General features: G+C 38.4%; 1 protein-coding gene across 1 annotated transcript; it reads right to left on the reverse strand.

Annotated features, from left to right (window-relative positions):
* Positions 1–1,830: 1,830 nt before the first annotated feature.
* Positions 1,831–5,584, reverse strand: LOC149846614 (purple acid phosphatase 4-like). Its single transcript, XM_089998097.1, has 7 exons — positions 5,177–5,584; positions 4,418–4,574; positions 4,195–4,302; positions 3,663–3,790; positions 3,453–3,581; positions 3,177–3,244; positions 1,831–2,299 (listed from the first exon to the last, which is right to left on the reverse strand). Exons 1-7 carry the CDS (start codon positions 5,351–5,353, stop codon positions 2,086–2,088), a joined length of 981 nt encoding a protein of 326 aa, XP_089854223.1. The 5' UTR covers positions 5,354–5,584; the 3' UTR covers positions 1,831–2,085.
* Positions 5,585–14,012: the final 8,428 nt, after the last annotated feature.

Consider the following 14,012-nt stretch of genomic DNA (forward strand, 5'->3'; position numbering starts at 1 on the left):
CTGTGTTTGTTTTACAAAAATGCCAACAAGTATCATATTTATTTTCTAGCGATACGATAGGTATCAGGCGATACACACGGATACTGACAACATTGGTAATGGGGATTCAAAGACTCCTCCCATCTTCGCTACTTGGTTTCCCGATTTTGGAAGAGGTGGTAGAGATGAGAGAGGGGTGACACATTTGAAATCAGCGAATTTCAACAACATCCACACGAGAATGTTGTTGGGAAATCTATCGATTTCATCTCCTTCGCTCCCATTGGGGCTCCCAAACAGCAAATGGATTCCACTCATCTCCTATTCCATCCCTATCTTCATACTCCTCCATAGGATTTCAATGATGCAAGTTGTTTTGATCAAATCTGACTCCACAGATGTCATCTGCATCATTCATTTAGTAAAGATTGACATTTAAAATCATGGAAATCCGACTTATGTGCATGATGTTTTGGTGATTTAAAAATATTTTTTTCCAAAAACAAAATTTTGTGATTTGAAAAATCATATTTTTTGTCAAAAAATATAACTATCCAAAGGTAGATTCTTATTAAATTGACTATGCTGAATTAATCTATAAGGTCAGATTTGATCAAACCAACTTGAATAATAAGATTTAAGAGGGGTACGAAGATGGGGGTGAGTGAAACCCAACCGCCCAAACAAAGCCTTGCAAGCAATGGGATGGGAAGCCAATAGGAAAAGCATTATCCTTTTATATTGTTTACAATAAATAGATTTTAGGGCCATTTCCAAACTGACACCTAAAGTTTTTTTTTTGAAAGGGCACCTAAAGTTTTCAACCTAGAAAAATGCACCTTTATTTTTCAAGCTTACAAAAACACACCTAATATTTGTTGTGGTCAATAAAAAAAAAGAAAATATTGAGGGAAGAAGTTGGATCAAACTTAAGATTGGCATATAAGGCCAAGAGAATCCTAATTTCAGAGGATAAAACGGTAATATTTTTGTTACCAACCCCCGGATATGTTAGTAACTGCAGTTGGTTTAAAAAAAAGCTCTGCCTTTGATTTACATAAACAAAACTTTGTTTTTTTTTTTTTGAAATTTTCCTAATTTTAGGTGCATTTTTAAGTTAAAAAAAAACCAAAAAAACTTAGGTGTCATTTTTTAAAATACCGGGGCGAAGGGTAAGCCCTCGTAGCAGTAAGTGTAAGTATGGCAGGCAAAGCCAGCGCTAATAGGTCTACGATCCTGAGGTGGTTTCTTCGAGCAAAAATAAAAATAAAAATAAAAATAAAAATAAAAATCGTTTGATTTAACTAGTAATCCATGCATAAAGCTGTTGGGGGTCCATGTTTTATTCGGTTTTAGTGCTTATCTGATTCTGAGGCAGGCATACCTAAGTTGTTAATGGTCCTTGTCACAAGCTCACCTTTTTGCACATCAACATAAGAGATGCCGTGCACACCTCCAACCTACCCTAAACCACTTGGTGTAAGCTGCCCATGCGTATAAGTGGGTCAGGAAGAAGCACCATAAGCAACCAAAAAAAGTGATGAATGTGGATCCCCTCAAGATCTATGGTCGACAACAAATCATCATCATTCCTTGGTTATTTCGTAGTTTTGTGGCTATTGCTACTCACTGTTATGAAAAACTAATAATAATAAGTTTAGACGGTAAGCGAGTGGTTTCAACTTTCAACATTCCATATCATAGCTGCAGGAAGCGCGCTTCTCATTTAGAAGAAGGATGCTTTTCAGTCGCTTCCTTCTAGCTAGTATCCTTTCTTTCCCCAATCGCTTATCTTTCGTTTTCCCTTTGCCTTCTTTTTCTTGTTTGTGTTTTTCATGTTATTATATTTGGTTTTTGGGTAACAATGGATCGGACCTTTTTTTTTTTAGGTACATTTCTTCACCAATCCTGTATATATACCATGCTTGCAACACAATGGGGTCACAAATTTCAACTGACTCGTTTTGATGATTCCCAGTACAGCGTGGGATCATATTTTGTGACGACACTAAGGTTAAAATAAAGGCTATAACTTATGTCGGTGCCGATAGGATATGGGTCCAAGGCACCCAAATCCACAGGCAATAATCAACTTGAGCATATATTTTACATGTAAAAGGGTAGCTGCTTGGATGAGCTCCACGTGTGAAGCTTGTCACCGTTGATGTCGTAGAACGCAGCCCCGGCCTCCGTCTCCGTGAGTTTCAGGGACATGAACCCTTGTCCGTCATAGTAGAACTTCAGGCCAGACATGTTTGCGGCCGTGTCGATCCCTCTCCATGCCTTGGACCCACCCCCACTTGTGAGGAACTGGATCGGACTGTGGGTCCCACACCAAATCACAATAGCGTGAACCCAAATGAGAAAGATGAATTAAGTGGTTGCATGACTACATTGGATATGAAGACCAATTTTGCTTGGATCATAGGTGGGTCCAACTGAAGATCCAAGGAACAAGGCTGGTCAAGCATTGGATCCTCTCATATCCCCAGGTCCATGGATTCTACATTCTCAAATGGCCCCGAATCTGGAAATGGATCGGGTAACGGTGATATTACCACAATCACCTAATCAACCAAGCCCATTGAAGAATGTTGGACCCCACAACTGACAAAACATGGGGTTCACAAGCACACTCTTCCACGCAATTGGTCTATTTGGTGGTTGGCTCATCACCTCATCCCGATCCCAAGTTCGAGGCTTTTATTAATGTAAAGTCGGATTCCAATGCAAAGTCTTTGGGTTTTTAATATGAAATTCATAAGATCCAATATAAATTTGTAATCTTGATAGCATCTTTTTGGTCAATTTAAATAATTTTTACTGATAACATTTAAAATTGGCAAGGATCAATTTTCTCTCTACGTATGAATCAGAATCATAGTGACAAAAGTTAAAAAACGGCAAAATCTTGGGAATAAAAAATAAATAAAAAATATTAAAAATAAAATTTTAAGAAAATATAAATAAAACACATTTAAAAATAAAAATTCTCAGGGGTTTTCATGATAAATATCTTTAAAAAATATAAATATCACGATATTTGTCACGGTTTGACAATCTTGCAAGAAATTGCCTTTTTAAATTTTCAGGCAAATTCTCACGATATATTGGCGAGATTTTTATAAATCTACAGAGATCAGAATGTGTAAAAAACGAGACAATAACGCAAAGAAAATAATAAAAAATATTATTACCTATTGGTGCTACTTATATGTTCTAGGCAATGATCGTGTCCGTTGATGTAAAGATCGACGCCATTGGCCTGAAAAGCACATATACAAATGTTTAAATTTCAGAATATCGTATTAAGCTTCTCCGAAACACTGGAATAAAGCTGATGTACTACTCAATTGAGCTCCATAATGCAAATATCCCAACTTATCCAGATTTCCAAATAACTCAGTGCAACCAAATTAACAGGCACTTATAAAAAAAAGAAAAAAACGTGGCGTGGCATTTTTGTAATTTACCTCGAGGATGGGGAGCAATAGGTTCTGGAGCTCCACGGTGTCACCGTGGTGTCCGACGCTTCTGATCGTGTGATGGCCAACAACAATCTTCCACCTCGCTGACGATCGGCTCAAGGCGAAGTCCAGATCCTGATTTAGTCAGAAACAAAACCCGACCGTTCATGAACAGCCAAACTGGAGCGGAGGATGGCATTTTGGTAAATGTTGTACCTTGAGGAGGGTATTGATGTAGTTTTTCCTAGGAAGGACTCCCCTCCAATCGTAAGTGTGCTTATTGGGGATGGTCCAGTAGGAGTCCTTCAGTGGGGTGGTGTCCACCATGAAAAAATCGGCGATCCCTGAGAATTAATCGGCAACTCATAATAATCTATCTTTTCCTTTTAAAAAGAATAAATCTATCTCTCTCTCATTTTTTTTAGGGTTTCCATCCTTGTATTGGGCATGGTCCATTTACTAGGAACCCATACCTGGATCATGATGTAAAAAATATATTTGGAGCCTCAAAATTTTATAAAGATTTTGGATCGTTGATTTTTAGAACCTTATAAAAATCTACCCATGTATCATAATAGAACTCTTCAAGAGCTGATTCCTATAGAATCAAGTAAATAGATCACATCTGTGCGGTTAGAATTTAAAAATAAAACAAAAAAAACCTGAAAAACTCATTTAGCACGAATGTATTACTCTCTCTCTCTCTCTCTCTCTCTATATATATATATATATATATATATATATATACCTGCGTTGAGGATGAACGATCTCATGCAGATCCACCGGCGATCGATTATGTTGAGAACCCGGTCGAGCTGAGCCAAAGTGTCTCCACGATAGTCATGATTCCCCAGTACTGAAACGGAACGGATTTTGTAAGACGATGCGAATCGGATTCTTTGTCCTAGTTTTTTTTCTATTTTAGTGAAAATTTCAGGTGAGCATTGAGGCTTCATCATGAAGAAATTCACCGTTGTACCACGGCCTCTGGAGGGCCTCTGCCGTGTAGATATCAGAGAAGGATTGCTCGAACGCCATGTCGTTGATTCCGGTGAGTCCGTCTTCGTAGAAATTATCGCCGGTGGAGATCACGAAGTCGATGTCTAGCTCCTTCCCGATCACTCCCATCTGCGGCAGAAAGCAGGGGAGAAAAATGAGAAATCTGCAAAGAAAAAGGCATAAATCGGGAAATTCACGAGATCCGAGCTCGAACGATATATATATATATATATATATATATATATATATATATATATATATATATATATATATATATAGATAATGAATAATGCATAATGCATAATGCATAAATGATATATAAAAAAAAAGGATGAATGAAAATTATATACATAAAATATAAACTATTAAGTATACTGTATAAAAGATATATATTTTAAGTATAATATATAAAAATATATATTTCATGCATAAATAACAAGAAATGTTTTATGAGCTGAGCCACAAGCTCAATCCACTGGTAAATCGAGCCGAGCCTGTTCGGTTTTACCAGTGGCACATCCAAAAAATGAGAACCGCTTCGTCTACATGAAATAACAGAGAGAAAATGAACGAGTAGTTTACAGAAAATAGAGATTTTCGTGAAAAATGAAGAAGTTTTCCATTTACTCAAGATGAGAACTTTCAGGATATCCGCCGGAAAAGAGATCGGAAACCGGAAAACAAAAACAAAGAAGGAGAAGAAGAAGTGGGTGGGAGAAGAAACAGGGAACCTGGAAGGCGATCTCCGACTGGTTGTACGTGCCTCTCCTCCCCCAATCGCCAACGACGAGCAGCCGGAGCGACCCGTCTGCCTGCGGGAAGTGCTCAATCACCGGCAGCAGGGACTTTGCAAGCTCGAGGAGGCAGAGCAGCTGGATCACCAACACCATCACCCTCTTCCTCCCCATCTTCCCTCTCTCTTTCACGGCGACAACGGGCGGGCTGTGAGCCTTCTATAGTGTTTGCTTGTGGGCTTTCCACTTTTTCGTTCTCTTTTTTGCTGATTGAGTAGGGAATATGAACACTTATCAACGGAGGATTACGTCGGGTTTACCGCTGGAGTTTCTGTTTGAAAGCTTGATGTATATATGTGGGTGACGCTCATGTAATCGTGACTCGGCATGCGGACAAATGTCCCCAACTTCGCATATGCTGTGGATAATTGGGATATTCCATTGGTTATCGGTGGCTCCTGCCAGTCAATATCCGACGGATAAGAATCCACATCATATGCATAATCACAACTTTGTGATTCGTGATAGGACATGATCTGATGTGAATTCTCATGACCACAACTCGCAAGCACCTAATGTTCAAGGGTTCCCTTTTCTGGTTCCCTTTTCTTGAACATTAGGTCCTTGCGATACATGCCCAACACCTAATGCTCCTACCAAACAAGTGAGACGTTGTACATTTTTATTTTTATCTTACTTTTTTATTTTTTTTCATGACTAAACATCAAATCATCATGGTGAAATCCTTTTATACCCCCTTACCCACAAAAGCATTCTCATGAAATGCTGATCTGGCAGTTTTTTTTAGACATCCATGTTTATTTCCATGAAATGCCTTTTTCTCTCACTAAAATAAAATATACAGTAGACGTATTCACTTGGTATACAACAACTACGCTTTAATCCCAAAACAATTGGGGTCGGCGATATGAACCAACAAAGAAAATCATTATGGGTCTTCCACATGAATCCTTCTCCTTCATTCATTTCTATCCAATGCCATGTCCTCGGTGAGGTTCAAAGCATTCATATCTTTTCTTATCACCTCCATCCATGTCTCCCTAAGCCTACCCCCGACCTCTTTTAACTAATACACTGCCGGTCCCAAGCCCGGATAAAGGAGGAGGGTTGCGATAGGCCTGTGACAGCCAGAAACAAGCCCATCAACGATTGATTTTTTTTTCTTCGAACCATAGTTGAATTGTTAATGCAATATGTAAGCTAACCACTATTACAAGCAGTACAACCTCTTTGATGGCCAAATATCGATTGATTGTTTAAACTTCCTTTTTCTTAAGCAGTACATCTTTGACAGCCAAATATGGATCTGTGTTCCGGTGACAATCGGGTGACATACACAACACATTGTTTTTTAAATTATTTAGTACTTTGAATTGTTGGTAGCTGCCTGCAACAATGAACCTACAGTAAGGGAACACGTGTTTCCTTGGTTGTTTTGGCAAATCTGATCTTGCAGATATGTTCAGCATGGTTGATTTATTAGAAAACAACACTTGAACCTAATTTTTTGGTTAATTTATTTTCTAAGCACTTAATTTAAAAAAATTAGATCAGAGAATTTTAAATCGTATAAAAACCTATTGAGCGAAATTGATGGATCAAAGAGTCAATTTCTATAAAATTAAGCATGGACAATACAAAGAAAAACATGAAAAAAAAATCCGTTAGAAACTGGGTAGGCTAAAAAAGTGGCAGGCAGCTACCACCTCTCTCTCTCTCTCTCTCTCTCTCTATATATATATATATATATATATATATATATATATATTAGGATGTATCATCATACACAAAGTGTTCGATGAATTTTGGATGAAACGTCATCGATGATCGTGTGCAATCAACAACAGCGTTTTATTTTTGTGTTTTGACACTTTTAGTGGCGGTCTTGGACCACCTAAAAGTGTAATACACATAAAAAAAAAACACGCATGATCCGATGCCCAGCGCGCCTGACGTTAGGCAGGATCCTATATGAGAAAAGAATTGGTCCTCCCACTAATGGTCTATTCACGTTTATTCAACTTCAAAATTTATATGCAAATGTTTATTTTTTTGGCAAATTAACATGGTAAAAAACCTACAAAAAGACTCTTAGATCAAACCTTTTGATGTATAAGTAGATTTATAAGCATCTAAAAATCAATGGTTCTGAAATTTCTAAGATTTTCTACTTTACAAAATCCTACATATCAAACAAGTTTGATCAAAGAGTTGTAGGTTTTTCACCATGGAAATCACAGCCGTATGGTCAAATTTACTGCACATCCAGATGTGAATTTTGAAGATGCGGACAGTTGGGTATCTCGGTTTCCATGCACACACATCTATATATATATCGTGGAGATAAGATGGAGTGAGTGAGTAGTGTTTTTATTGTGTTAATACTGCAATAAAATTAATCAAAATATCTTCAAATAAGTGGTGTATTAAAAATATTGCAATTTTTAAATACAATTTTAAAAATCACATTATTTCTAAAATGTGTCAACATCTGTCATATGGATTTGCATCACCGGATAGGTTTGGGAAATGTAGCATTACTTGCAGGAGTTTGGTAAATGGTGCACTGTTTTGAGAAAAATAATATATAGGATAATTGGATAAAGTCAAACATTGATCTGTGAATTGCAATAAAGAAGTTCCTGCTGAATCATGCACGATTAAACAATTCCTGGGTATGGGACAGGTCCAATAATGGGACCTAGCGTGTAGCATCCACTCAATTGTATACTGTTTTTTTTTAAGGGAAAATATTCACTCAATTATAGAATCCCATTAGTTGGGTATGGTTCTACAGTTCTACTTTAAAGTGTGTCAGAAACTCATATTATTAGAGATGGACCCATATAGCTAGTGAGATCCGAAAGTATTTTCAGACTCTGACTAAGCAGTTCCGGGAATCGGATATCCAATCCAAACCTACACCATTGACAATGACCAATAATCCCCACTCTCAGACTGCCACGTATCCATTTTTACCAGTCCAGAGTTGAACATGCTTGAAGTTAGGCCCATTAGCTGAACAAGACTAGGGAAGTAAATGGTTTGGATTCGGACCGATGTTGGCTAAGCAGATTCAAATTCAGATTCAGGTTTAAATGATGAAAAGCCCATACTAGATCCGTTTTTTTACATGTAAATGGGTTTGGGTGTCCATAAAATTCGGATATTTGTCAGAATTCATTGGATAAAGTCTGATTCATTGATATCCCTAAACAGGCCAAATGTTGGCTACAATCCAAACTGCACATGACCTGAATCTATTATGACTTTACCTGGAAAAATAAGCCAGCGGATCCAGTTTGTTCCCAGTTAGCTTTTTGTCCAAACAATTTGAACCTAATTGGAAATGTTTTGGAGAAAGAAATTGGCCTGGACCCTAGGGCTGGGAAACGAGATGAGCTGCTGGCGGCAAGGCTCATGTGAGACTAGTTTATTAATAATAAAATATATTTTTCATATATTTTATATTATAGAATGAAGATGGTTGAAGTGTTTGGCCTGAAAGCAATAAGTTTAGAGTTCAAATCCTATTGCTTATAAGTTTTATTTTGTAAATGAGTTAGTTTGAGTTTGGCTTAGTAGGTTTACAGTCTACAATTTATTATTTATTATTTTTTTGTAAATGAGCTTGCTTGTTTATTCACGAGCTCAAGCTCAGCTCGGCTCGACACAGGAAACAAGCCAAGATTGAACACCCTCTAATTGATTTGTTCGGCTAGTTTATCAGCCTTTTACAGGATGTAGTTGAAAGAGGTTCATCTCCACTCACATCACCCTTCCCATCCCCAATCAATAATGGGGGCAAATGGGGGTAGGTAGCATTTATCAACTCCTCATTTCCAGCTGCCAAACTTTATGATCGTGTGACATAGTCCAGAACTTATTACGTACTAATTACTAGTTTAGCAACTAATTTGGTATAATTGCATCGTTTTATTTCTAGTTTGCCATGTTCAATTGTGACATTATTCGGCAAGGGGTGCACCTGTGATTTACACCGTCATAAAAGTGACCATAAATAATGGCCAGTGCGACTCGATCTCTGATCTACAGTGTGGTTTCCCCGTTCCTCATGCAAAAAATTGCGGCATACAATTGTCCAGCTCTGCATTTTTCTGTCAATTTTTTCTTTCATTGACAGTTTGACCCACGTGATATATTGCATAGCAAAGGCTATGCTTTAATTTCGCAACACCCCTTGATTTAGAAAGTACCATGAGAAAGTGTTTGAAAGCATGAGAAAAATGGTTCTCTTACGATTGTATAAGTTAAAAAAAAAAACAGATTCTCCAAGTCAGAGAAAAAGGAGTCATAGGGTGGGGGAATTGACTCGTAATCTCACAGAGAATGATTAAAAAAAATCAAAAGTGGTTAGTGATCACTGTTAAGAAGTGCTTGCAAACGTGCCCCACAAGGAAATACAAATTTTTTCCTACAAGAAAAACTGAAAAAACAGAGTGTTCGCAATTTATTCAAGAACAATTTGTGCAAATAGCATAGGCAAATGAAAAACACAAAAGCAACAAGGTAGTGCCAGCAAAATTGCAGCTCCTTTGTTGAGCACAACAGAATTTTGTGTCACCTCAAATCTCTATTCCTATTGAAGAGAAGGGCCCTTGGCAAATGCACTACAAGAAAAACGTTAATTAGCGACGAAAGTGTGCGACGAAAATAATCCACCATAAATTTATGACAGATTAGCTAGAGAAAACTATTTGTCGCTAAAATTCAGATTATTTACGAAATTAACAACGAAAAAAATTTCGTCGCTAATTAGCGACGGATTAACGACAAAATTTTTTTTGTCTCAAGATCCTTCGCAACTTAGCGACGGATCAACGACAAAATTTTTTTGTCGCTACTCCATCGCCAAGTAGCGACAGAACAATTCCGTCGCTAATCCATCACTGATTTCTCCCATAAAACTCTAATATGAGCCTCTTTCTTTCTCTTTCTTTTTCATCCGTCGCTCGTCGACCTCCCCCTTCGATTCAGTCTCTCTCTCACCTTCGCTCCCCTCTCTCTTGCTCCCATCATTTTTCTGGCCGACGAGCCCCGTTCCGACCTCACCCCTTCGGGCTTTCCTAAAATGGCTCCCCCCCCCACGAGCTTTCAAGTGGTCGCAGAAGGGGACCCAGGTTGCGACCTCCTCTCTCATTCCCTCTTTCGTTCTCTCTTTCGTTGCTCTCCCTCTGCGATTTTCGGTCAACCGATCACCCCAGCCTGCTCTCCTCGCATCGATTCTGACCGCGACGATCGTCGACGCCTCTTACAAGTAACCCTCCCCCTTTCCTCCTTGTCATTTTCCATTGAAATCAGTATCATCGTAGGTCCGTCATAGGGCCGCCAACCTCTCTCGAAGCCCCCCCTTCCCCCTATGGTTGTCGAAGGGCCAACAGAGACTCAATAGCCTCTACTGGGCCCTTCCCCACCCCTCTGTAGTTGGCTGGGGCTGGCAGAGGTCCCAATCGCCTCTGCTAGGCCCTCCCCTTGCCCTTGATCTCTTCGGCAGGATAGGGGGCTCCGCCTCTGTCCTCTTGTTTTCTTCGGCAGGACAGAGGGTTTTGCCCTTGTCCTTTTGAATGTCGACAGAAGGTTTCACCTCCTATCCTCGTTATGATCGGCAGGGGGAGAAGCCCCCTACCCTTTTGTTTTCCCTGGCAGGGGGTGGCTCAGCTCCCCTGTCCTCAATAATTTCGACAGGGGGCGAAGCCCCCTGCCCCTTGTATGTTTTTCTGGCAGGGGGCGGAACCCCATGCTCTGTTATTTTGCCTCGGCAGGGTGTTCAACCCCTGCCTCCCGATGCTTCCCTTCGGGGGGTCCCACCCCCTGCCTCCTGTGAATATTTTGATAGGTGGTTTCACTCCCTGTCTTAACCTTACTGTCGGCAGGGGCAGCACCCCTGCCTATCTCGCTTTCAGTAGAGAGCTGTGTCTCCTTGTCCGGGCTCATTTTCGACAGAGGGCGTCACCCCCTTGTCATCGAGTAATAAACTTCATTTTAACACAATGTCTCCTGCAGATTCTGCAGCGGATCCAGCTTGTGCCCCGTGACCCGAGCCCTGCATCTCCTACACACGTATGAAATTTATGGACTCAATTAGGCTTGATATCGTGTACAAAGTATGAAATTCATATGGATGTGTTACTTACAACTAAATATACCCGGATCTGTTACTCGAAAAAAAATGCAAAGGCAAAAATAATGCAAATCGGGTAAATGCTCGTGGTGAGTAAGTTATGCAAGCGCATCACAGGTTATTTAATTTCTTGGATGCAACATTTTTTTGTTCACATACTCACTTAGTTGTGGATATTTAAGACTACTTTGATGGAGTTCGGAGATCATGCTGAGCATGATTGCTTTGATGGAGTTCGGAGATCATGCTGAGCATGATTTTAATGTATGAAAATAAAAGTGTTCTTATTTTTGGAGTTTAGATTTCATGCTAGTCATGATAGTAGTTAGCAGGATATTGGAGTGTGTTTGCTGCAGATACATATTTGACATTGTTTTGATATGAATAATTTGAATGTATTGCCATGTTTGATGTGATTATATCCATACTTGCATGAAGTTATTTTCAATTTGATTATGCCTTCCATGTGAAATTGTATCATGAAAAATGCTCTAAATGAATGTATCGTGTTATGAATGAGTTTGCACATGAAAATGAATGATAAGTTATTCATGCTTCAAATGAATGGTTTTGCATATGAAAATATTAACTTATCAATGCATGCATTATATATATATATATATATATATATATATATATATATATATGTGTGTGTGTGTGTGTGTATGTGTGTGTGTGTGCGTGTGTGTGTGTGATATATATCAAATCATTACATTCACCATGATGGCATGATAAATTAGATATTTTCTTCGTCATAGCATTTTTATGATTCTCTTTTAACTTGTTAGGATAATATATGTACTATCATAGGACAAAATGATTGCAAAACATGAATGGATGTACCGTAGGATAGTTGACATTGAGGTATCGCTTGAATATATAGATGGTGTTAACAGTTTTATTGAATTTGCTATGACAAGTGTCAGTACAATAGATTCCATAGGTCGGATCAGGTGCCTCTGCACGATGTGTAAGAACAATCGATTTGTAGAACCTCATAGCATTAGACATCACCTATACAGGAAGGGTTTTGCGAGTGATTATCAGAATTAAATGCTTCATGGTGAAGAATTTTGAAACAATTTTGATGCACGGTTGGATGTGGTACACGATAATCTATATGTGGATTTAATATTTGATGCCGCAGGACCAGAACTGGGTTCTGCTATGGGTCTTAGTGATATACCAACTGAGGTAGAGGAAGAAACAACAAACGATGCAGCTAGTAGATGTTATGATTTACTTAGAGATGTTTATGAGCCACTTTAGAATGGTTGCAGGAGTCATACCATCTTATCTGCAGTTCTTCAACTAATAGATTTGAAGTCCGAGTATAATTTTAGTCAATCATGTTTTGACCGTCTGTGCTCTATTGTGAAGAGTATGTTGCCCAATGATGAAAAATTGCCACAAAATTTCTATCGTGTGAAGGTTATGGTCAACGCTTTAGGTATGGGGTATCAAAAGATAGATGCTTATCCAAATCACTGCATGTTGTATTTCAAAGTTCAAGAAAATAGCAAATCATGTCTGTCATGTGGGCATTCTCGGTTCAAGCCAAAGACAAGAGACAATGGTAGTACGTGGTCATATTTAGTGGCATGTGTGTCAAAGGTAACAGTTACGGTGAAAATGAACTAGACTACTACGGTGTTATAGAAAAAATAATGGAGTCGACTTACTTAGGCATAAATAACAGGGTAACTTTATTCAAGTATCATTGGTTTGATCCCACAACAACAAGAGTCGATAAAACCTCAAGCATTGTGGAGGTGAATCATAAATCAAGGTTTGGAACATATGAACCATTCATATTAGCATCACAAGTTCAACAAGTTTACTATACTTTATATCAGAATATAAGAAAGTCAGATAGAAATAAATAGTGTGCAGTTTGCAAGGTGAAGTCTAAACTATACCTCGAGTATGATCAGTTACAGGAAGTCAAGATTGTTGAAGAGGGTGATTACTATCAATCAGATGATATGTATGATTTCTCTTATGGTCACGATGTCACACATGGTTTGCATGTCACATCTCCATTGTCTGATGACACACGTATGGAAGAATGTGATCCAAATGATATACTAAGTGGATGGGCACCCAATGAAGAAGAAAAGGACGAAGACGAGGAGAAGGAAAAAGAAGAATATGAAAGTCAAACAGGTGATGAGGAAGCATACTCGAGCTAATGAAATATATTTTGTAATACATACCTTACGTTTGATGTGAATGATTTAAATGATTTGAATGTATTGAAATGTATTGCAATGATTTGAATGTATTGCAATGTTTGATGTGAATGATTTAAATGTATTGCAATGTTTGAATGTATTATATGAAGTTATTTTTTATTCGATTATGTATCCATGAAGATATAGAGTTGTGTAACTAATCCAAATAAAATTTTTATTTGTTAGAATATGGTTCGTGGAGGTCACAGTGGTTGAGCACACAGTGGTAGCTAGTCTCAGTCTTCATCTTCACGGGTTGCTTTGATATGTATATCATTTAACTAATTGTATACTTGATTAGTTTAAATGTGCATTGTGCGAATTTTTAACTTAATTTTTTATAGGTGATGTTTCGCCTGCACATGACCCACCTACACCATCTATTCATACACGTCACGAGACAACGTCGAATGTAGGGTCTTCTCAGTCTGACACA

Source organism: Nuphar pumila, chromosome 2, assembly GCF_984573655.1.
Source record: "Nuphar pumila chromosome 2, dmNupPumi1.hap1.1, whole genome shotgun sequence".
In the NCBI taxonomy this organism is placed as follows: domain Eukaryota; kingdom Viridiplantae; phylum Streptophyta; class Magnoliopsida; order Nymphaeales; family Nymphaeaceae; genus Nuphar; species Nuphar pumila.